The sequence below is a fragment of the Perissodus microlepis genome, chromosome 4, assembly GCF_051167445.1.
Source record: "Perissodus microlepis isolate ML-2025 ecotype Zambia chromosome 4, ASM5116744v1, whole genome shotgun sequence".
Lineage (NCBI taxonomy): Eukaryota > Metazoa > Chordata > Actinopteri > Cichliformes > Cichlidae > Perissodus > Perissodus microlepis.
Window position 1 is genome coordinate 8,486,480 of NC_140464.1, and position 23,640 is coordinate 8,510,119.

General features: G+C 40.6%; 1 protein-coding gene across 1 annotated transcript; it reads right to left on the reverse strand.

The window, feature by feature from the left end:
* Positions 1-10,796: 10,796 nt before the first annotated feature.
* Positions 10,797-22,082, reverse strand: stk17al (serine/threonine kinase 17a like). The gene is made up of 7 exons (XM_084925436.1): positions 21,725-22,082; positions 18,112-18,324; positions 14,469-14,613; positions 13,524-13,650; positions 13,364-13,412; positions 12,888-13,067; positions 10,797-12,198 (listed from the first exon to the last, which is right to left on the reverse strand). The coding sequence occupies exons 1-7, from the start codon at positions 21,835-21,837 to the stop codon at positions 11,913-11,915; spliced, it is 1,113 nt and encodes a 370-aa protein (XP_084781562.1). The 5' UTR covers positions 21,838-22,082; the 3' UTR covers positions 10,797-11,912.
* Between the last annotated feature and the right edge of the window lie 1,558 nt (positions 22,083-23,640).

The following is a 23,640-nucleotide window of genomic DNA, read 5'->3' on the forward strand; positions in this document are numbered from 1 at the left end:
ATTTTGACTTTTTTTTTCTCAATCATGCCAAACTTAATGTATGGACTTTAAAGTTTTTAGAAACACTATACATAAAATCTCAAACTTTATGTATAATGATTTATTTTACTTTAAACCTCCTCTAGGTGGCACTATTGGGCAGTACATGCAGCTGAGATGGTTCATAAAAAAGGAGAATTGATTTGATCCCTCTAAAGCTAATAAATACACCTAAAGTTGTTTTTGACTAAATATTTGGACAGCTGGTTTTATGATAGTACTTTGTGACCAATGATGCTACCTGTCATAAGGAAATGTATCTGCTAGTGCACTGATGAACTGAAAACATGTTTTAACTGCCCCTTCTTAAACACAACCATGATGATTTAAAGGACGTTATTCTATAATGAGTCCAAAAAGAAGTATCCACTTGTGTCCTGACCCATTTTGAAAGATTTTGTTTAACTTTATCTGAAGCAAATATCTGTGACATGTAGAAGTCATCCTTTTTAAAACCGTACTCAAAGTAAAAAAGTATTGACATCAAAATAACGAGTACTCCTACTGTTTGAACTTTATGTAAAATAGCCTGTTAATCATATAATTACTGAGTGCACTTGTGAATTTTATGAGGTAAAGGTGGTATCATTTTGTTGATCTTTGGTAGAATATCTTTGAAATCCAAGTCTTAATGTATAATAATGACTTTTGATTATGCTTTCTGTTAATCGTGGCAACTGGCTGCAGTGTGGTGGAAGTATAAAGTTCTATGTAAACCACATTTTTTATTTTAGTGGTTGATAAATGTACTTAGTTACTTTTGACCAATTTGACTTGCCAAGACAAAGTCTAAGACATCCTTTTGGCAACGTGAGCAGCCTGACTACAAACATCGTCCACCACTCTGGGTTGAGGAACATCATGTTCTCTATTCACATGCTTTCGTTGTATAAAGGGGGAGTGGGGGGCTTCAACAGCCCAGGGTAATAATAGAACTCTTTATTTGTCTTTGTCTCTTTTTTTCTTCTTCTTAGAAAAACTCATTTAATTTGATATTTCCCAGTGTGTCATGTCCAACCAGGGGTGAAAGTGAACTTGCATAAGAGCCCCAGATATCTTGCTGTGTTTACACATCCAGTGAATTTAACTCTGCTGTTTCAAAGCTAGAATCACAGTGAGACTGAGCTTATGACTTTGCTCCTTTATCTAAAGCAAACATGTGAACAAATAAGTGTACTTTAGTTTGGCAGGAAACAAGTATTCAGGAATTTTGTGTTTCTTCTCGAGCTGTAGTAGAGTTTTCTTGAGGATACCGGAGGTGCTTTTTCAGCTGTTCTAGGACTTGGTGTCCTCTGGATGCAGGCAGAGAAAAACGGGTTGATGATATTGTCAGGAAAAGACAGCTACAACAACAGCAACTAAAGATCTTACAGCACAAAATCAGTTTTCTGTACTGCAAAGACCTAGCTACACTTTAGTATTTTTTTTAATCACTGAGCAGATTCTCTGCAGACTGAACAAGTCCAAACTACATAATATTGCACAAATGTGGATTTGCTGTATGACTGTTCTTGCAGGAATGGCTCTCAGCACCTTTGGCGTCTTTATGGGGTGACTCACTGTACCTTTTTGGTACACTGCAGCTGGAATAATATTGATACTGTCATTTGGTCTTCTGTTTTCCGACCACACATGTTCATGCATGGTGTTAGAATTCCAGATAATTAATAAAAGTCAAACATCTCATATAGTTTACTATTGTATTCTTAAGAACACAAAGATCCAAGTTCATTCAGACAAAGGAACACAATTTTATTACTCTTAGGCTGCTGTTACACATTTCCATCACTTTCAAGGATTAAATTAGCGAGTTATTTATTGCTACCCTAATACTGCTTCCTAAATCCTATCCCTAGTCATGGCTTTTGTACTAAAATATGATTTAAAGGAACTTAAGTAAACACTGAGAAAATTATCCACTTAGCTAAATATCATTATCATGAAGATGTTGTCTTTAACACCATAAAGACTTAGATGGCTGTGATAAAAAGTACTGTGTATTTTATTTGAGGATATCAGCACAAAACAGCTTCTCCACTTTTAGAACTGTTCATAAACCATAGGACAGGGATAGAAAAAATGATCAATATTATTACTATAGTCAGAGGTTCTCAATAATCAAAGCACCAGGGGGCCTAACTGTCGTGCAGACAGTCAATGTAATGACTTAAAGAAATAAGTTTTATGCAATTTTTTCTTAATTTAGATGCAGCAGAGGCGGCAAATTAGAAAGTAGAACAGACTGGGGCTGACAGTCTGACACATGGCACCGGTACAGGAGCCAGACCAGGGACTCAGTTAGTAAAAATACCAACCAAGAATAAGTTCTGTGCTCTAAGCATTCATTCATTGAATGTCCTTCACCAGTCATAAATGATGGACTAAGAAGACTGACACTCGTGCACAGATAACATGGCAAATGTAAAGACTTTCAAACTTAGTTTCTTTGCACCTGATCCTTCTGAAGGGCTGAAACAATCTGTTCTACCACGTAAGTGTAGGTTTTGTTCTGTCTTGACAGGACTACAAAACCACTACAAATAGGTCCATGAGGTCAGTAGGAGGCCTAGGTGAGTCTGGGAACCTGTTTTTGCTTTTGTGCACTACTGGGACTTTATTACCAGCTCTCCAGATCACATTGTTCTCTAAGCAGTTTTCCATGGCCTGTCTGGCCTCCACCTATTGTTTCCAGGCACTTTTTTATACACTGATTTGGCCGGAAGCTTTATACAATAAAAGAACGAAACACATAAATGACAATGTTGAGCACAAGGGCAACTTACAAATACGCTCCATACCTTTGTGCAAAAGAGTTGCGTAACACAAAAAGCCAGAAGAGATGGAAAACGAGAGGGGGATAGAACGTGTCGGTTGCATAAAAAGATATGACAGCTGACTTTTTGACTAATTAATTGCTGTGGAAACCCTGAAAATATTCCTGGAGGCGGTAAGTTCAACTAAAATGTCACCAAGTTCCAGAAGAGGACACGTTTTCTTCTCTTTTACCCTCAAAATCTTTTGCAACACCCACAGAACTCATAAAAGTTACCAGTCATAAAGAAAGCCAAACCAAAACAAACAAAATTAGCCTTAAAATGCCAGTGGCTGCTCCCAAAGTCTTTAATATGAATGAAAAAATGTCTCCAGTTTGAAAAGCTTGATCATAGCCAGAATCTCTAACCTATTGTCTGTGTGATAGTATATGTTTATGGTGATTTTTTTGGTACTGAAAGAAAAGACTACTTTTTCCATGTTATCGGTGGTGCTTGAGGTATCAGTCATGTGAACTGAGTCACCCCATCACCTGCACTAGCTGGACCTAGAAGTCAAAGCTGATATATTGGCGGCACGGTGGTTAGCACTGTTGCCTCACAGCAAGAAGGTCCTGAATTCAATTCCATCATCAGGCCGGGGTCTTTCTGTGTGGAGTTTGCATGCTCTCCCCGTGTTTGCGTGGGCTCTCCCTGGGTACTCCAGCTTCCTCTCACAGTCCAAAGACATGCAGTTTGTGGGGATAGGTTAAGTGAAAAATCTAAATTGCCCATAGGTGCGAATGGTTGTCTGTCCCTGTGTGTTAGCCCTGCGACATACTGCCGACCTGTCCAGGGTGTACCCCGCCTCTCGCCCTATGACAGCTGGGATAGGCTGCAGCCCTGAAAAGGATAAGCCGGAGTGAATGGATGGATGGATAATATTTGAGAAATGTCTTAGCTTTATGCATGATGGCTGGAAGTTTCACTAAAGTCTTGCTTGAAAGAGAGCCATGTTTGACATGACATATAACCAAATAATTTGTATGCATTGTATTTGTGTGCTGAATGTACAGTACCTTGCTGATCAAGGACCATAGTAAATACAGAGAGTGCTGTTGGTTGAAAATCAAAAGCTCAAAAAGATCCAGACCACCAGAATCTGTTCCCGGACAGTTTGAAATCTGGACTTCCTCCCAACTTGTAGTGAGTCAGAGGACAGAGTTCATTGTGGGTACTCTCATGAGTGCGTGTGTGTGTGTGTGTATAACTACAGTCTAAGTACATGTGAGTGGGCATTCATGCGCACCAGGCCCTGCAAGTCCAAACAACAGAATTGGCAATGTTTTTGTTTCTTTCCAAGCGCTTACCCACACTGAAACTGAGCCTGAAGGATCAACTTAGCAGTGTTTCTTCTCCAGCTTTACAGTTGAAAAGTTCTCTTTGAGTTGAACGTGTCTATTGTGTGGCTTTTTGAGTATGCTGTGTGCCAGTAGTGCCCCCATTTTGAAGAAGGACAGTCACCGCAGACGGGAGGAAAACAGGCAGCAGCATCAGGTCGTGCTACTCTTTGTTGAGAATACTTTTGTTGTTCTTCAGCTGTTTTCAGGGACAGAATAAATGGCTCCGCTTAACCAAAGGCATTTGCCTCCCTCGCTGCTATGAATGCACCACCATGAGAAACATATTACCAGCGGTTACGAGTGCTTTGCCTCTTTTGGAAATTTTTCTCTGTTTCTTTTTTCATTTGGAAGCACCTCCGGGACACGTGAAAGAAATGTTCTCCATGTTTGTCCTGGTCAACATCTAGAATGGGAACATTTAGGCTTTCATTTTTCATGGCTGCCTTTATGTCTGGGAAGTGCTGCATGATTCTGGGGTTAAGACTAACTTTGTTAGGTGACTGTCAGCTACTTTCATTCATCAACTTCAACTGACTGTATGAGTCAGGGAGTCAAGAGCTATGGGTCAACATAGAAATTAAGAAGAAGGTACATATTTTAAAGCAGTATTTAAGTTGCTTTTTATGCCTTCTGAATTGGACACACAGTTGTAGTCAAAGGTTTACATTCACTCATCATGGGCATGAATGTCATGCTAATTTAATGTCTCTTAGTAGATTGGACATTGACCAGACACTTTTGTTTATTTGACCACTCATCTTGGCAGAATCAGTAGAGTTCATTGGTTTGTTTTCCTGGCAAAGTCCCGGCTTTAAAGAATAGTTCACAAATTTTCAGTACGGTTGAGATGGGGGCTTGGGGAAGGACATCCCAGAAGCTCAAAAACAGTATTCGTGTGTTTTCATGTTGGAACAGTTAACTGTGTCCAAGTTTCAACCATCTGCCTGTTGATTAAGGAGAAGTTGAAGATTTTACTATTCATTGCACTAACCATTTGTGCAATGTACTAGCAGCAAAACAGCCCCAGGGGATGATGCTACCACCACCACGCTTGACAGCTGTCACAGTGTTCTTAGGTTTGAAAGGTTCACCTTTACTCCTCCAAACACATCCCTTGTCATTGTGGCCAAAACACTGAATCCTTTTCTTGTCTGACCATGATGTTTGAATTTGCTATTGTTAAAAAATGAATCTATAATTCTTTCTTGGATTTTTCCAGTGTTTTGAGTATTGGTCAATCCAACGAAAATCAAACAAATCCTTTTTTATGCTGGCAAAGAGAAACTACCAGTTGCAGTGATCATGATCACTAACAAGTTAACAAGCCTTGGCCTTGTCAGGGTAAAAGACATTGTAGTATTATATTTAAATAAATGTATGTATAATAATTGAGCCTGTATGTATACTTTCATTATGCTCAAACACATACACACTGCCACACTAACCTACTTATGTTTTGTGTTTTTTTGACAGCGTTGAACTTTCTATAATAGCAGAGTAATCGGGAACATAAGCATAAAGGAATTTCCCCCTTATGTAAGGTGGTAGGATAACAAGTTCTGAGAAAATGGTTCACTGAAAGAGATCTAGAGATAGTGAGACGGAGTGAGACAGTGAGAGAGAAAGCATGGCATTTCCAGGGGACATAAAGAGACAACCAGAGAAGGACTTCAGGAGGATTGAGAGAGTTTAATGCCTCATGAGGTGCAGGGGAAGCTCTTCTTCTTGTGATGGAAACATATACCTAAGGGGTTGGCCAAGAAAATTAGCTTTCAATGGAAATCTGTTGGTAAAACCAAGAAGAGCGAATGCTTTGCAAAAACGCAGCTCTAGGCAACAAAGTCCTGCACTGTACTGTGGTTGTAGTCTTTGCAGTATGACATCTAAATATATATAAATACTGGTCGCTGTAATCTCTGTAATTAGTCAGGACAAATGGACTGGTGTACCAAACAGGCTTTGTAATAAAAGACAGACAATGTTAGTTCAAAACTTGTTGGTTCTGTTGCACATTTACAGCATATTTAAGGAAATTGCACGATGTGCACACTCAGAATACCCACATTAGTGTGCAAGCAAGACTCAGAGAATCAGAAAAAAATGCACACTTCTGTGTGACCTGCATGGACAGATATGGACAGTGGGGCTCTGTGGTGTTTTCAACTCTAACGTTGTACGTGGATTCTTTAAGAGGAGTATGGAGACTGGATCAACACCTTGTGTTCTTGGTTGCGTTCCTAAAGCCATTCCTCAGTATTTGTGGTTTGGTGTTTTGCAGTATGTATCCTGTTGCAGGGAGTGCCATCGCTATAGGAGTGCTTGGCCTGTAATAATGTTTACTGCATATGCCAAAGTAACATCCACGTGACTTCCAAGAGACAAAGTTTCCCAACAAAATATTGAGCATTTCAACAAGATCATAAATGTCCTTCACAACCGCACATCTTTCACTGGTTGTTGTGGCTCGTTGTTGTGTAGCTCAGTCCTGCAAAAATCCCCCATTTGTAGTTCTCTGCAGTGCTCTTGTTTTACTTTTCTGCTATTCTCTGTTTATTTTTAGTACCTGGCTCTGTGCGCAAGTATGGAAATTAACAGGACTCCTTTAAAAGTTAGCAAATTGTCTCTTGTTTTAGATAAGCTATTTTAGGATATTCCTCAGCATGCTGCCATCATCCATCCAGATAACTTAAAATATTTGACTATGTCAGAGAAAAATGTTTTACATAAACAAATAGTGATTCTAAATTGGCTGCAGGTGTGGATGTGGGCGTCTATGTTAGCCCTGTAATGGACTGGTGATCGGTCCAGGGGGTACCCGCCTCTCACCCTATGACAGCTGGAACGGGCTCCAGCGCCCCCACCTCCCTGCTCCACCTCCCAAATGCCAGTTTTGTAATGTGTTCCTAAGCTGTCAGTTGCAGATGGATGGGAATGCCACAGTCAAAATACCATGCTGTCAACAATTCTTTCTCATATAACTGATTATTGTGACCATTACAGTAGAATGCAACATTTTCAGCTTTCCATTTACGTTTTGCAAATCCCAGTCTTGGATTTTTGCAGACCTCAAGGGAAAAATATGACAGTGGGTGGCACTGACAGACATGTCTTAAGGATATGCAGCTGGTTACCATTAAATCAAACCCCTGCTTAATGGCAACAAAATCATGTGTAGTCAAAGTTTGTATAATGCAAGCAAAAACAGTATTTGTTATTTTAATGTTATCTTTTTTGGCTGGTTGACTTAAGATAGATAAATGAATTTTGCTTAGACTCGGTGTTTCAAAGCAACATTTGCTGCCTGATATCATTTAAAACCATTAAGCAAGACCTGAGTGACAGTCCACAGAGACTGCTGAAAGCAGGTTATCTGAATTCCATAGTAAGCTTTGGTCAGCTTTTCATATTTGTTTGGATTTGTAGGAACTAAGTTCTTGTTTGTCACACAGTCAGATTTTGGAGTGCACTCAAAGTTAGAAGACAGTACAAACTGTCTCCACATCTGCCTTAAATCATCTCCTAATGGTCACCGCAAATATCAAAGTCACATGAACTGAACCTGATTTTTTTCTGGGAAACAGCCACTTAATCAGTGACTTCTAGTAAGTGCATGTGTTTATGTGTGTGCGCCGTGGTATGGAAACAAATTCATAAGATGAAAGGGAAGAGATGCATAAAAGACAGTTTTGGAAGGACAATGTTGAAAGCAGGCCAGTTAGAGACATTTCTGGCATTCCTCAGCTCCATGTAGAAGAAGGATTTTCTTTAAGGGAAACAGCAGATGCAGCCAAGAGCCACCAGACCAGGACGCTACAACAAGTACTGCTATCTCCTTACTGGCTGCAATGGAGATGAACTGGCTCAATGCCAACAACAAGAGGAAGAAGACATTAAAGCAAGAATTCGGGATATTGGCAGGCACGGATATTGTTTGAACTGACACAAGTAAACAATCACAGGGGTGAGAAAAAAAAGGGAAAGAAGCTATATTACACTGGAACGGATTGCTCTTTGTTCCTCTTTACATAATCCTGGCATTTCCTGTTCACAGCGGCTGCAGGATATTTAAGGAAGACTAGCCTGAGGGGCTTCTTTTTTTGTAAATTTATGATGCTGCTTGCAGAAAGACATATTGAGAAGAAAAACAGATGCTTTCAGAAGAAATCTGCTCTTAGCTAATGTAATTGTGTTGGTATGCTTTTCTAAGGACACACAGGTGAACTACTGACAGCAGCTCAACAGAAAGCATGAAAAGGGCTGTTGTTCAGCAGCAGCATGCAAAATACGAAATGGGATGATAACAAAGTATGATAGCCTCACAAAGACTGAGCGCTGTTCCCAAACTGGGAATCAAGAAGAAAATATACCTTATTTTTTAATCACAAATGTTAAAGGCTGGTCACTGCTGTTCTATGTAGGATTGTTTTGTATGCATTGTTAGATGCAAGTGATTGTAACTAAGCAACAACGGTGCAAACAAGCAGAGAGATCCATAGGATGTGCTAATAGTGTGTATATGAGGGGTGTCCAACTCCAGGCCTCAAGGGCCAGTGTCCTGCAGGTTTTAGATCTCACCCTGGGTCAACACACCTGAATCAGATGATTAGTTCATTACCAGGCCTCTGGAGAACTTCAAGACACGAGGAGGTCATTTAGCCATTTAAATCAGCTGTGCTGGATCAAGTACACATCTAAAACCTGCAGGACACCGGCCCTCGAGGCCTGGAGTTGGACACCTGGTGTAGATAGTCATGAAATATCTGATATTTAAACTTCTTCACAAACAATATATCATATCTATGTTTAGATATGTAGCTCTGTATCATAATAAATCCAAGAGATTCATGTCAAGACAAAAAAATGTTAACTAACATTTCAGTTTGGAAAGCATTGATTTCCCTCACCACCCAACCCAGTTTTATTTGAAAGCTGCAATGAAGAAAAGAAACTGCCATTAAACTACAATCAGGCACCGTGCCAGTATCTGTATGTAACACGCTGACGTCATACTGTAACGTTCTTATTTTAGTTCAGTGTGTTAGCACCCTATTTGTAGAATAGCGGAAAAAGAAAAAACAAATAAGCAACAGATCAAAGCATCACTCATTTTACTAAGATACTGGAAAAATGTCAAAGGAGCTTGCAAAGAAAAGCGTCTGGACTTCTTTAAGTTACTTGAAGACGTTTCACCTCTCATCCGAGAAGCTTCTTCAGTTCTAAGGTCAAATGGTGGAGAGTCCCAGATATAAACCTAGTGGGAGTGTCCCCCCACAGAGGGACAAAAGGACCCCCTGATGATCCTCTAATCGCCTGAGCCAAGGTGTGAAACTGGGTGTGGGTCCCAATCAGCCAGAGTTTCGGGTGTGTTCATTGTGAAACCTGGCCCCACCTTATCATGCGAATTCCTGAGGTCAGATGGCCCAGGATGTGAGTGGGCGTTAAGGCGTCTGGGAAGGGATCTCAAAACTGGATTATAGATGGCAGAGAGTTGGTGTCGTAAACCCCCGCCTCTGTTCAAAGATGGTCGCTGCCATCTATAATCCAGTTTTGAGATCCCTTCCCAGACGCCTTAACGCCCACTCACATCCTGGGCCATCTGACCTCAGGAATTCGCATGATAAGGTGGGGCCAGGTTTCACAATGAACACACCCGAAACTCTGGCTGATTGGGACCCACACCCAGTTTCACACCTTGGCTCAGGCGATTAGAGGATCATCAGGGGGTCCTTTTGTCCCTCTGTGGGGGGATACTTCCCACTAGGTTTATATCTGGGACTCTCCACCATTTGACCTTAGAACTGAAGAAGCTTCTCGGATGAGAGGTGAAACGTCTTCAAGTAACTTAAAGAAGTCCAGACGCTTTTCTTTGCAAGCTCCTTTGACTACGATGACCTGGATGACTGAGAACCTTCACAGACATACTGGAAAAATGTAAAAACTTTGACGTCATGATGATGGTTCTAAGAGGAAAAGATAGTAGCTTTATAAAGATCGATTGTCTGGAATTCATGAATGTTTATTTTTAGTCAGCCTTCTCGGAAGAGCTCATGCCCACTAACTGGATCTCATTGAATTACTATCATAAACATGTTATTACATTTGTTTTTCCAGAAAGCATATTCTCTTATTGCTGCTACGATAAAGAAAAGAAAGGGAGGGGGGAAAAAAACTCACAACAACCAGACTCAATATTTTGATACAAAATTCAAATGTATTTCTCATGATTGTTAAATTTCATAATGCAAGCCATCAACATTTATTTATTTTAACATAACGTCCACAAGGACAAGTGCAAACCTTCCTGAAATTCGAGAGGCGAAACACAGTAATACATAAAAGTTACCAAATACAACAATATAATGATGTTAACATCCATACAATGATAAAACAAAACAACAACAACAAAAAAATATCACAAACTCAATATACATTTTCAGTACTTTCTTTTGAGAAAATGTCAATTCTCTGCTCCCAAGCATCAAAAGGCAAACATCACATATTCAAAGACATCTGGGGCTTCAGTTTTCCGTGACATTATATTTTATTCTGTTCCATATTTAAAAAAAAAAAAAAAAAAAAAAAAAAAAAAAATATATATATAATAATAATAATAATAGTAATAATAATAATAATAATTCAGCCCCTGCGATTCCCTCTTTCCAAGGCTGATGTCACAAAATTTGACGAGCATGATATCTAATGGCAACCTTGCAGCAAAACAAAAACAAAAAACAAAATGTGCAACTTGTGCAAAGGTCAACAAAACAGACAAAAAAAAAAAAGAAGAAAAAAAAAAAACTTTCAACTGTAACATTAACAGAAGTGAGGTTAAAAGAGTGGCACTTAATGAAAAAAATAACAGGTCACGTGACAAAAACAGAGGGTGTTGCAGACTGGTTAATATGTACAGTACATCGTGTGACACCTAACTGTGCTTGATGAGCCTTTGGTTTTACACAAAAGTCCAATAACAAAATAAAAGTGCTCATGATTGTCCTCAATAATAAGAATGCTACCATATCCATCTTAACCTCAGGCATCGATGTGGCTTTGACCGTTTGAGGGGCTAAAATGGTACAAGACACATTAATAAACAATACAGTTAACGTCTGGCTTTCGCATAGGGCGCTGCTCATTGCTTTCATTCTTTTTTCTTAAGTAGATCCACCTGTCAGAATGCTTTACTTTCTTCAACTCGTCACAGGTCTGTCTGGGTCACTGAAACATAACTTGTTTAGATGAGAGCACACACTGAGTGAAGTCATCCAAAGAAGTGGGAGGCCATCTCTCCTCTGAAACCCCGTCCGAAGGCTAATTGGGGATAAAGCAGTATGTGTGCAAGGGTGAACTAGCCAGTGTTCAGCTGAGCCAAGTTCAGTTTTATCACATAAGGCAGCAGTGCAGTCCTCAACAAAGTCCTTGTTTTCTCCCACTCCTTTGTCCTGCATCTTCAAGCCCTCTCATATTCCTCCTGTACAATCATTCTAACTAGCACTGAGTAGCGTGTATTATTTAACATATACACAGTGACGCACACAGGCGCAGGCAGAGGTATCAAGCTCACAGACGTCGCAGCAGTAGGAGCAGCCGGGCAAACTGCAGCCACTCAAACACGGTCCTGGTTCCGATCAAAACCAAGCACCTCAAGGCTTAAAGGTTTTCAGGTTCTGCTCCATGGAGTTTAAATTTACTGAGTCCCTTTCCAACTGTGAAACATCAGTCAGCAAATGAGCTCCTGCTGGATTTCGGGTCTTGTGCAGAAAGGGGGCTCACTGAAAGAGAAGGCGCCACGGCCCGCCTTCAGCTCACCTTGGCCTGGGCACCTGAGAAATGACCCAATCACGTCTAGCTCAGGGGACGGAGCTGGACTCTCTGGTTCCGATTCGGACTGACTCGTCTCCGGCTCATCCAAAGAGGACGGCGACCTGTTGTGGAGGTGTGGGTGGGAGTGAGGACAGGAGTTCAGCCAGGGGTGATTGAGACATTCTTCTGCTGTGGCCCTCTTCCTGTATACACAAACACAATAACACTGTGCATAAGTGGAAAAATCCCAGAGACATTACATAACAGATTGATTGCCTAGACCTTCAGATTCACTCAAGACATTTTCTTACAAGTTGGCCAAATTACTTTTCAACATTGGGCACGAAAAGCCACAAAGACAACGCCATTTGCTGTCAAGATTTTTTTCCCTCCATCTCTAACCGATTACTCAGATGGTGAAATATCTGCCTTTTTCCAGTGCTGCCACTGTACTCCTGCAATTAAATGATACTGACTGGAGATTGTGTGTCTGCATCTGCTGATGCTTTTCTAAACACATTAAGGTATCTTTTTTAAAGATCTTGGAGAGGTTCCGCTGAGTTTAACGAAATGGCAATGCAGGGAAAAGGTAAGACATGCATCAGTGTTTGATCCAACGTCAATCCAAAAATGCTGAACTAAAAGTTTGCTAAATGAGTAAAATTCACAACCAGCATTTGCAAGAAAGGAAACGACTTCTCGCCCAAGTGACGCAAATCTTGTTACCACAAACGCTCATTTAGACGTGTGCCGACGTGTGCTTTTGTGCCGGTGTGAACCTGACTCACATCCTCGGTGTGTTAATCTGCTCAAAGTGATGCTGATGGAAACTCTCCCCATTAAGCCATAACATCTATTCATCTTCACCTTTACTGTTTAAAAAGAGCCTCACCTTGGGTTTTTAACCAACAAAGATTTGATGAAGTCAACAGCCAGCGAGGAGATGCCCTCGAATGTATCCGGTGAATAGTCTATGTTGACTTGAGAGATGTTGAGGAATGTCTCCTGCTTGTCAGCACCCAGAAAAGGAGACTCGCCCGTGAGCATGACATAAGTCAGAACCCCAATACTCCTGGTAAAGAGGAAGGAGAAAGGAGAAGGTGGTTATGGGGCAAGTCATTGTCGTTTATGGTTAAGCAGTGTGTTGCAAAGCCCCACACATCTGGCTGGCTTCCACTATTCTATGATGAGCCAATTAAATGCAAGTATGTAGCAAGGTTTGTCTTGTGGTCAAAGGTCTAGACACAAAATTGTCTTTTGCACGTTATGGAGGTGAAGTCATTGTCTTGAATATTTATCTAGATTAAATTAGCTGTGTGTGGCGTCCTCTAACATGAGTGGAAATACTATCTAAAGTAGCACACTTACCACATATCTGTAGAAGTGCTAATGGGTTCATAGTTCAGGATCTCTGGGGCTGCAACAGAAACACATGGCCAAAGTTAGCCACCTTAAAATGTGCTCACATTTTAAAAAAGAAAAAGAGACGTGTAGTTTTGGGTAATTTGTAGCTGAAAGCAGGACTTACCCACATACTCTGGGGTACCCAGGATCTCCCTGACTTCTGTGATGTTGTCCATTCGTCTAGACAAGCCAAAGTCCACAATACGAATGTCCCCTAAAGGTGTGGCACTGGTCAGCAAGACGTTCTGAGGCTGGAGAGGGCACACACACAGATTAGGCAAAGGTTACATAAGGAGATAAAGACTGATTATTTGAGCAGCCTGAGGTAATTAATTACGCATCTACGAGCAGTAAAGCATTTGGGAAAACTGATCCTGACAGGATTAGGGGTCTAGGTCGTCAGTCAACTTGCTAACTGGGCCTTTGAGCCCAGATCATCCAATAAGCCTATCAGACAATTCTGAAGAGAGGTAAAGGCATTTCTGCCAAATACTTAAATGGCTCTATGGTTAGTCTATGTAAATACTGTAGTGTACATACAACTTAAATCCGGGCCAGGCTGGCCTAATGCCAGATTTAGCTGGAACAATGGGATACATACAAGAAAGAGAAATCCAAATATCAGACTTGAGCCAGCAAAGCCTGAGGAACCACAGGAATGCTTCGATAATGAATGATTTCTCTTTTGAAAACAGTTTGACACAAGATCTCAAACATTTGAAAGCCCTTCTAAAACAATTTAGTGCATCTCAACGGATAATTTTATCTAGAACACATTGTGTAATGTGTAACCAGAAGCCAGACACATCATGATTAATTTGTGAAATGTGAAGAAAGGAGACGTGAAAGAAAAGAAAATCTCAGTGATGGCTGCTTTGTTACCTCAAGACACATCAAAGAAAACATGATAGTTAGGTCAGATGCTTTTATAAAGTGATTCCTCACGGGAACAAAGTCGTGGCACGCTGAATGAGCTGTGGTTGCATAAGAGAAATAATATCTTCCCCATTCTGACTCTTGAGAGAACGCACCGTCCTATATTTGTCATTAACATTTCTTGTGCATTTACCTTCAGATCCAGATGCACCACATTATTCCGATGCAGAAAGGCCACCCCGTTCAGGATCTGCCTGGCCAGTCGTATCACATCTTTCTCTGTAAAGGCTTCGTCGTTGTCCGCAACACACTGGTTGAAGATTTCGCCACCGGCGGCACTGGAAGAAAAACACAGGAAGGAAAACTGAATAAAAAGAAACTAAGGGTAAGATGAGAAGAACATAACTTTGAGTGGATAACCACCCAGTGAAGTTTAGCTTGGCTCACTTTCATTTGCACTTGTAATAATAAATTGCTCCTCGAAAGTTACAAACACACCCTTCCACTCAGTTTCAGTCACATAAGTTGGCAATGCAAATTATCAACCTATCGCACAAAAAGGGAAAAGAAAATATAAAGCCATTACTGCTTTCTTTACAATTATATAACCATTTCCCCCTCATTTGTGTTAGAGAAACAAAGTTCATCCACATCTACACACTGCAAGCGAGTCCAACGTAAATCAGTACAGTGTTAGGTACCCCGCCTGTGTGAGTACTTTCCTCTTGTCAGGAATATTACAGAGATAAGAATGGTCATATCAGCAGCTTCAGATAAGCTCCTTCACAACCTCATACTGAAATAAATTCACTAAAACAGGGGAAGGAAATAGACAAAAAACAAAAACACCCGCCACCTAATATATTTAATATATATATATATATATATATATATATATATATATATATATATATATATATATATATATATATATATATATATATATATATATATATATATATACACACACACAATATTTTCTTGAAACAGAAAGAAAGAAGCAGAAGAAGCAGAAGAAACAGAAAGAAAGTGTGAAGTTTGTACCCGCTCTGTATGAGCCTCAGCATGCATCGTTTTCTACTCCTTTACTCGAAACAAACTGCTTGCTCATTTTTGAGTAATAGTAAGATTCCTGCATAGCCCTGCTGTGCTTGCATAACAACGTTAAGTAATGTGGAGACATGGTGGATTTATGTTAGGTGCTCCATCAGTTCTAGCAATGCACGAAGCTGACAGTTGACTCCCTCCAAAAAACACTGCAACCATATGTGGGGGATTTAGAAAGCAGACATGCTTTTTATCTTCAGAGGAAATTTTTTTTTGTCCCAGCCCTGGGCACAAATGTTACATAAGCTGCACCTTCCAGTCCCCATTAGGTCCTGGGCATGACTGTTATATAAGCAGCACCTTAAAATCCCCGTTAGCCTTCTCAACCTGCCAACTTCAATAACCTGAGCAGTAAAAATAGAAAGCATTTTGTTTTGGGTTTGGGCCCTCTACCTCTCTCAGACCTAATTCTTTTTTTAAACTCTTAGCAATAAATACTTGCTTGCTGTAAACACAGTCAATCCCAGCTGATGACCCCCAGAGTACTTAAGAGCAGTGGCTCAATAGGTTTACGCTGATCTGCACATGTATACCAAATGAATGCAAGCTGGCTATTGATGCCTTCATGTGGGTGAAGGAACTGAAGGAATAAGTTAGTCTGATGGATACTTTAATAAAGACCATTTGCATATATTCTGGCCAAGAATGACAGGCTAATTCCCTGAAGTCTGAATATTGTTGCTGTGCTTTGGAAGTTGATGCATTCCCTACTTTAGAATGCAGACAGACATCCTCCCTATCACAGCCACACTGTTTGAGCTAAATAATTGGTTTAAGACAAGAGTTAAGAACAGCTGACTCCCACCCAAACTCTGAATGCATAGATAAGAAAGCAAAAGGGGCAAAACAAGTCAATCCTCTGTTTGATTAGTAATCATTCTTTTTGGCTCATTACTCCTTGATAGCCCTCTGTCACCTAGAGCATGTTTCAGTTAAAGTCCAGTACAGCCTGGGTTATGTTACATAGCATTTAGGAAGAACTTTGCCTGCCCCCCCCTCCCATGGAGAACCTATCTCACTGATTACCTCAAGTTACTCTCCACAAAAAGAACTTAGAGGTGATTTGTTTTTCATGAAAGTGATCATCTCTAAAACTAGTCATTACCCTGGGGGTTTCTTTGGTACTGACGCATGCTGTATTTTTGAAGATGATTAGACTTTGACTTCATTTCTCTAACATTGACAAGGAAGTGGTTGTGGCTACAAAAAGTGTGTGTGCACACGACATTTTACCGGCATGGCTGTGTGCTACTTTTGGGAGCTGCGCTTTGCTTGCTGCTTACATTTAAACCCACAGGAAATGGAAAATGGTTTGCAATTCTTGAAACTCATGCCGAGGTCAGACGGTTTGTGAATGCAGTTTTTCATTCGCTTGCTGTTAGTTCTTCTGCAGCTTTTAGGACATGCAGCAGAAAATAACTGACATTTAAAAAACAAAAAGAAGAAGCTTTGTCAGAGCTAAGATGTCGTGCATGCATACGCTGCTTCAAATCCCAGCACACCAACAACTCCCAGTGTAACTTCTTTGGCAGCTGAAGAGGAAATGTGGGCCACTGTAGACTGACCTCCTGCTATGTTTTCTCTGCAGGCATGCAGGGGTGAACTATGGTGCTACTTCCCCTTTCACACTTTAGTCAAGAGGTCAAACATAGCCTTCCCCATAGAGAAGCTTTTGTTCTACAGAAGCATTCCATGTCTGGGAAGGGAATAACTGGAGTGGATCCTGAGCAGGAGAAGGTTTTCTGCCTGAGAAGTGAGCAATTGTGGAACAGGGTCCCTGGAACATGATTCAAGGACAAACTCCTTTGTGTAATGAGGGAAGTGAGGTGGTTAAGATGCTAAGGGATCTTTCTAAATCCTAATTAAAGTGTTTCATGAAAGGAGTTTGATGATACTCGCTAGATACCTAAAGATTTTTTAATACTGAACCACAGCAGGCCAGAGCCAAATGCTGAATTGACCTTGTTAGGGAACTGAATCAGCAGTGTGAACCACCTGCTGTGTTCACATGCATGTTTGAGAGTCATCACTGCCTTAACCAGATTCAAGCGGTAGCATCTAAATGAGTAATCCATAGCTTAATGTTGTCATTTTTACACAGTAAGCATGCTGCAGTTTTACTGTGGTATTTAAAGTGACACTTCATCACAATCAGTTAGCGTAACAAGAAACTGAGGTGCTCACGCTACAGCGAGACGAGCGACTAACCACCACAGACACAGAGAATTTCCATTTAAGGTAGAGACCATGTTAAACTAGTGCAAGCCTGTGCATTTCACACGTGGGTGTTTTTTTTTTTTTTTTTAAAGAACTAGCAACTTGCCTAGAACTATGCCAGGAAATACTTTTTTTTTTTTTTTTTTTTTTTTATTCTTGCAAATCAGCCGACCATACTGCATAAAATCAAATTATTCACACAGAAGCACCAAGCTCTAACGTTCTTATCTTGCAAAACACAGGATGTTGCATGACGTATGTAAGATTTGAGGCTTTTCCAACTAAACCTGTGCTTATGAAAATGAAAAACCTGCGCAGAGCCTACCCCACCTTTCTCTTCACCAATACCTGGTGACCTAATCACCCCCCTCAAGTTCTCTGCTATGGCTCAAACACTTAGATTCAGGAAGAATTATTTAGATTACTGCTGTATAATGCCATTAGCTATCCAAACCACTGCTAGTTTGGGAAAGAGAGTTGAATATTTGTGATGTAGAACATTAGTGACTTACCACTCGAGAACGAGAATGATCTCAGTGCTGGTTTCATAGACTTCATGCAGTGTCACCACAAAGGGGTTTGCCTTGGCCAGCTCCAGCACAGCAATCTCATTTAAGATGTCCATGCGGCAGTCTTGGCCCTTCCGTCGCTTTCGCAGGAACTTGGCAGCATACTGCTTCCCTGTCGCCTTCTCAATGCACTTCTTCACAACTGCAAACTTTCCCCTGGGAAACAACAACAACAAAAAAAAAAAAAAAAAAAAGAGCAACAGAGTGTTTAGCCATGAAGAAAAATCACAACCACCTTCCTGTGTTTTTTATTTATTTATTAATTTGTTTAGACATGGATCCATTTCCTTTTCAAATTGTTACTGGGTTAAATGTAGGTCACTTAAACTGCATACAATCCACTCAATATTTGAGTGTTAAGAAGACATGAGGCATTTTGGAAAGGCAAACCAATTGGCTACAAGTGCAACAGCGAGGGTGCGGTTATGGAAAAGTCCAGAGATAAGGTGCTTATGTGGCATCATTTGAAAAATTTAGACCGTTATTCACCACTGATATGCTGTGCAAAGGAGGCATTCTGTTGATAGATCCCCCTTCTTTCTCCTGTTCCTCTAGCCTTCAGGAGGGTCTGAAGGGGAGCAGATAAGGCTGACACTTTTGGCAAGAGCGGCAGAATAGAGGGCAGGGCTCTGATAAGGGTATTGCTACTTTGTAGGTCAAGCAAAAACAAAGAGATGTGACAGCTTGGTTGCATAATGTCACTGGTAAAACACGGCATGAAGACTATCTATGTTTAATTTTAATAAACATTGACCCCCCCCCCCGAATGTACATTAATAGAGTCATAAAAGGTGCTAAGGGTCAGCTGTGGGTGAGGGCAGGATGTCCGATGTATTCAGAACTGCATTTGGGTCAAACCAACACAATCACCAGCCGTCTCTCCCAGGCTGAAAATGAGGCCTTGTGCACCACTTCCCTTTCTTCACAGCTGACAGCAGCAGGGACAAATGGAATTGTGTTGACACCTCCACCCAGACCCTCAGCCAGAGACTGCTTCTGCATTGACAGTCGTACAAAAGCTGACCAGTCAGCTAAACACAGCAATCCTGAGACCAAGACCACCCACATGAATGTGACTGAGCAGGCCACACGCTGGGGGGGGGGGGGGATTGTCACAGTTTGACAGTCGAGTTAGAACCCAAGCAACATGAAGACAGTCACTGTAATCTTAACATCTACACCTAACTAACATCTCAGTGTTTTCTTAAGCTACACTTTAGACACAACACACAAGGCTTGGGGAAAGTGAACAAAAGATGATAGAAAATAACTAAATAAATGAAGCTATTTTTCCTCCCACACAGTACTGCTTAAAGCTGACTGTGCTGCTGACCAAAAAACAGCTACTGTTCTGGCTGGAGTCTGGTTGTGTGCTGGCTGCCACCCCATTCCCCAGTCTCGCAGTGTAGTGACGAGTCATTGTTCAGACTGAAAAGGCAAAAGCCATCAGGGGCTTTTCATCCTTAATTAGCCAAGTTCAGAGCTGTGGGCTGGGTGCTACATATTAGAGTGAAAAGAAATGACTAGCGGTTATTGAAAAGAGCGGCCCAGGGGGGGTCCTTTCAAAGGCTGACAACAGGTCAGAGGTTACTAAACAAGGCCATCTTGTAGCCGGCCATGTTCACCAGGAAGATGAAAAGAATATTTTTGTTATTAAAAAGAATAAATAAAAAAATATCACGCTATAATTTAACATTTTAAAAAAATACATTTTTGCTTTTTTGGATTAAAAATACCAACATCTCACTGTTAACACAGAAAGGTCTTACCATACTCTGACTAATAATGAGAAGTGCTTTCTCAAATAATCAGCAATTGCAGTTATATAGTTCAAACAGTTCTCTTCAGGAACCTGTCTGAAACTCATCTGCTATCAATCACCAAATTTACTGTGACACAAAACATTCCTTTGCGCAAGATGGTGATAATTTGATTAAGAAACTGGTTTCCCGTGCAGTTTGCATTTTGTCTTCCCCAGAGGCTCACTGACTCATGTCTGAAGCGTAATTGAAAAATGACAGCTCTTATTTGCCTTTTTCACAGACAGTCTGACACACAACCTGAGTTCCTCTTCCTGCTTTCAGGTTGCCCACAACATATTTTGTGCCCATTTCTGCAGGAAACCATGCAGAGCATGATAATGAGAAGGCTTTCAAAAAGGGGTCAGGAGGCATTTTTTTTCTGCAAACGTTGAATTATTGCCTGGTATTTACAGTTGAAATGTTCGGCATTCAAATGTATAATACAGCTAATCTCCTGCCATGCGGCACTTACGTACATTCCTGCACCTAATGTGATTATGAAGCCTGATCTCAGGATGTTGTTGATCTGAAGTCATGGGAGAGTTTAAAAAAAAAAAAAAAAAAAAAGGGGGGGGGGGGGGGGTGAAAGTTGATCTGTGGTAGTGAAGGGAAAGAAAAAAGTTTATAGGATGCTGTAGACTACACTGGTAGCCTAAAGCCAGCACGACAGGTCATGCTACTCTCCCTCATGTCCCAGGGTGTCTTATAAAAAGAAATTGGCTACTTACTAGGACATTACTGAGCATGTGCAAAAGAACAAACCTGAAGTTGATTTGTAAAAACAGATAGAGTGCAACCAGCTGCTGAATTGAGTGAAACCTAAGGAGCGAAACACAGCTCATCTTCTTCATTCATGCTGCAGTGCTTACTAGAGAAAGTCATTGTAATTTGGCACATTGGGGAATCCCCAGTTAAATACAGCGGGAATCTGGAATTTCAGCTGGCATCCACAAACCAGCAACTGGGAGACATAAATATATATGTGGCTAAAGAAAGAGGAAGCCAGAGCAAGACAAAAAAAAAAAAAAAAGGCACTGTTGGTAGACAGCATATTTAACTTGTGGGAAAGCAGGTACATGAAACAGGAAAATAGTCAAGAAAGCAGCAAGTCTATGAACTATATAGGCCAGGATTAGAAAGTCTTGCTTTGTGTTTTCGCATGTTTGATCATTAGTTGTTGCACGTATGTTTCTTGATGTCAGTGTAGATCGCCACGCATTCAGAACGATTACTCCAAGTCCACTCTTATGCACAACTCTTGACATTTGAGGCTTTCCATTTCCAGTACCACTTACACCAGGATATAATGGACCGTGCACGCGGGACCTCAGCAGAAATAATAAGCAAGTCGAAAACTTTTTCCTTAAATCGCAAAGATAATGTATAAGAACAGTCCATGCATTTCCACACAACTCGCTATTGTCACTGTTTAGAATTAAAAAAATCTTTCAGAGTCTCAAAACTATTTAGCAACTTCCAGCCAGGACTCACAGAAGCGCATTACCATTACGCGTTGCGTGTGCCAAAGCGCTGCTCCGCGCCAGCAGATGGAAAGCGCAATTGGAAATATTCAATTAGCAGGCTTCCCAGTAACACGTGCAGAGAGTAACTCTAATATGATTAAGCGATTTGCCTAAATCTGTTCAGACATTGTTGCAACGTCCAGCCAACGCACGAAGGTATTAGGATTTTTGTCAATGACTGCTTGGAGGAAAAAAAACGAAAACCTTCAGGCAACAAACAAACAAACTCACCTGCCCAGTTCTTTGCCCACCAGCTCGTAGCTGCCAGCGAACGGGTCAGTCCTTATCCTGGTGTTGATTTTTGTAACCATTCCGCTTTTGTTCATGGTTGTTGAATGTGGCATTGAAGTCGTGCCGTGTAATGAAACAGTTCTTTCTCGCCAAATAAATACAAAAAAGGAGACGACTTTCTTGTAAGCTCAAGTAAAAACTCGCATAATATTAATTATTAAATAAAAAAGGTCAGTTAGAGGCTACAGAAGCTGTTCGAAACCACCGGTATGTAATCCAGCTTAAGTGCGTCCCAAACATAAAGGTGATGTCTGCAGCAGCGAGACACAGTCAGTGGGGTTTTAGTGCTACTACGCATTCCTGACAGTAAAGTCCTCATCAGAGCCCAGCCCCCTGCGCTGACGCTAAGCAGCAGAGGCCAATGAATTTGCAGAGCAGGACTTCCCAAGGTGCAAGCCAGCTGGTTGGCATGCTGCAGTGAGTGACCCGATCTTAACACGGCAGGTACGTATAAATAGACACTTATAGCATTAGTTTCGCTTTGATAGGTATAATTATAACTTTAGCTGATAACAATCACTCGGTTAAACGGTAGCCTGTTGTTGTAAAATACACGAGTATAAGGAAAAATAAACATATAAACAGAAACCTATTTTATATCCCCACATAAGGCCATTTGGATGCGTCTGTTAATCGTAGGATACCATATCAGCTTTAGACTTAAAATAAAGGTAAACTCTAAAAGAAAGATAAGCGTCCAAGTACACAAGGGCAAATTAATAAGACATAAACCTAGGTGCTTACTGAACCACTTACTTCTATTAAAACTTCCAAAACGGACTCCCAGAGCAAACAATGGGTACAACAAGCCAAATAGTTTAAAACTACAAACATACACAAAAACTCTCACGCTCAAAAATATTTAAAGTATGCTTGATGTCGTTGGTATTTGTTTTCCCGATACTTGCTCTGGGCTTTGGAACAGGTGAGATTGACTGTTGTCACATTTAAGCTCAGTCATGAACATGATGCTACCCTGAGGGTTTGAGAGCTTTCCGCATTCCCCCCCCCTTATCTGTTGTCTGGTCATTGAACCTTTATGTCATCCAACAAGAATTCAAAGCATCTCATTAGATAACACATCAGGTCATGTGGCACAACCGAAAGTTGGAAAGTCCACTAATTTTAATGTGCGTGCATCCTGCAAGTTTTCCATATATAGCTTTTAAAGGTCAAGGTCTATGCCAATCATAAGTAAACAAAACGGCGCACAGATAAAAAAAATAAAAACCAACTTCTCCATCTGATACTAGTAGAACTAGTAGTGGATTTTGTGTTTCTGGTCTCAGTTTCTACTACATGAAATAAAAGCATGATATCAGACGCTGTGAGGTGTTTGCTTTTATCAAAGCCATTGGTGTTCTTTCCAGTAGATGGTAAGACTTCATAACCATGGGAGTTTGATGGTACTATTACTTATACAATCAATTAATATCTTGGTTATTATTTTAGATTTTAGATATGCAAATATAGGACCTACGTATTAAAAAATCTATTGATAAAATAAATGATGAAAGCAATTTTGTCAGTGCTTTGTCCTCTCTAAAAGTCCTTGAAAAACTCCTACCAGCCTACATTTCTAATGTTTCAGTGAAGAAATTAATAGCTGCTCTGCCTTGAGGGAATATCAGCGACAGAGTTTAAAAAAATGACAGTATGAAAGTTTTTTCTGTACTGGTTTTATGGCCTGTGGCTGATTACTTTTCCAGTGGTGGGTCACATGCCCTACATAGCTCTTATCTAGCACACAGAGCAGGATTTGTCCAATCTTACCATACCAAAGCTAATTTTGTTTCCACAAACAGAAACTGATGTAAAAGACACCTATTGAAAGACCACATTCCTCAGGCTCTGCC

What these genes read in the sequence shown, in the direction of transcription:
- stk17al (XM_084925436.1), bottom strand. Translation starts at nt 21,837, where the DNA reads ATGCCACATTCAACAACCATGAACAAAAGCGGAATGGTTACAAAAATC. An exon ending in GTGGGCAAAGAACTGGGCAG is followed by an intron (nt 18,325 to 21,724) that starts GTGAGTTTGTTT and finishes GTTGTTTCCCAG; the next exon opens with GGGAAAGTTTGCAGTTGTGA. An exon ending in TGGTGCATCTGGATCTGAAG is followed by an intron (nt 13,651 to 14,468) that starts GTAAATGCACAA and finishes TGCCCTCTCCAG; the next exon opens with CCTCAGAACGTCTTGCTGAC.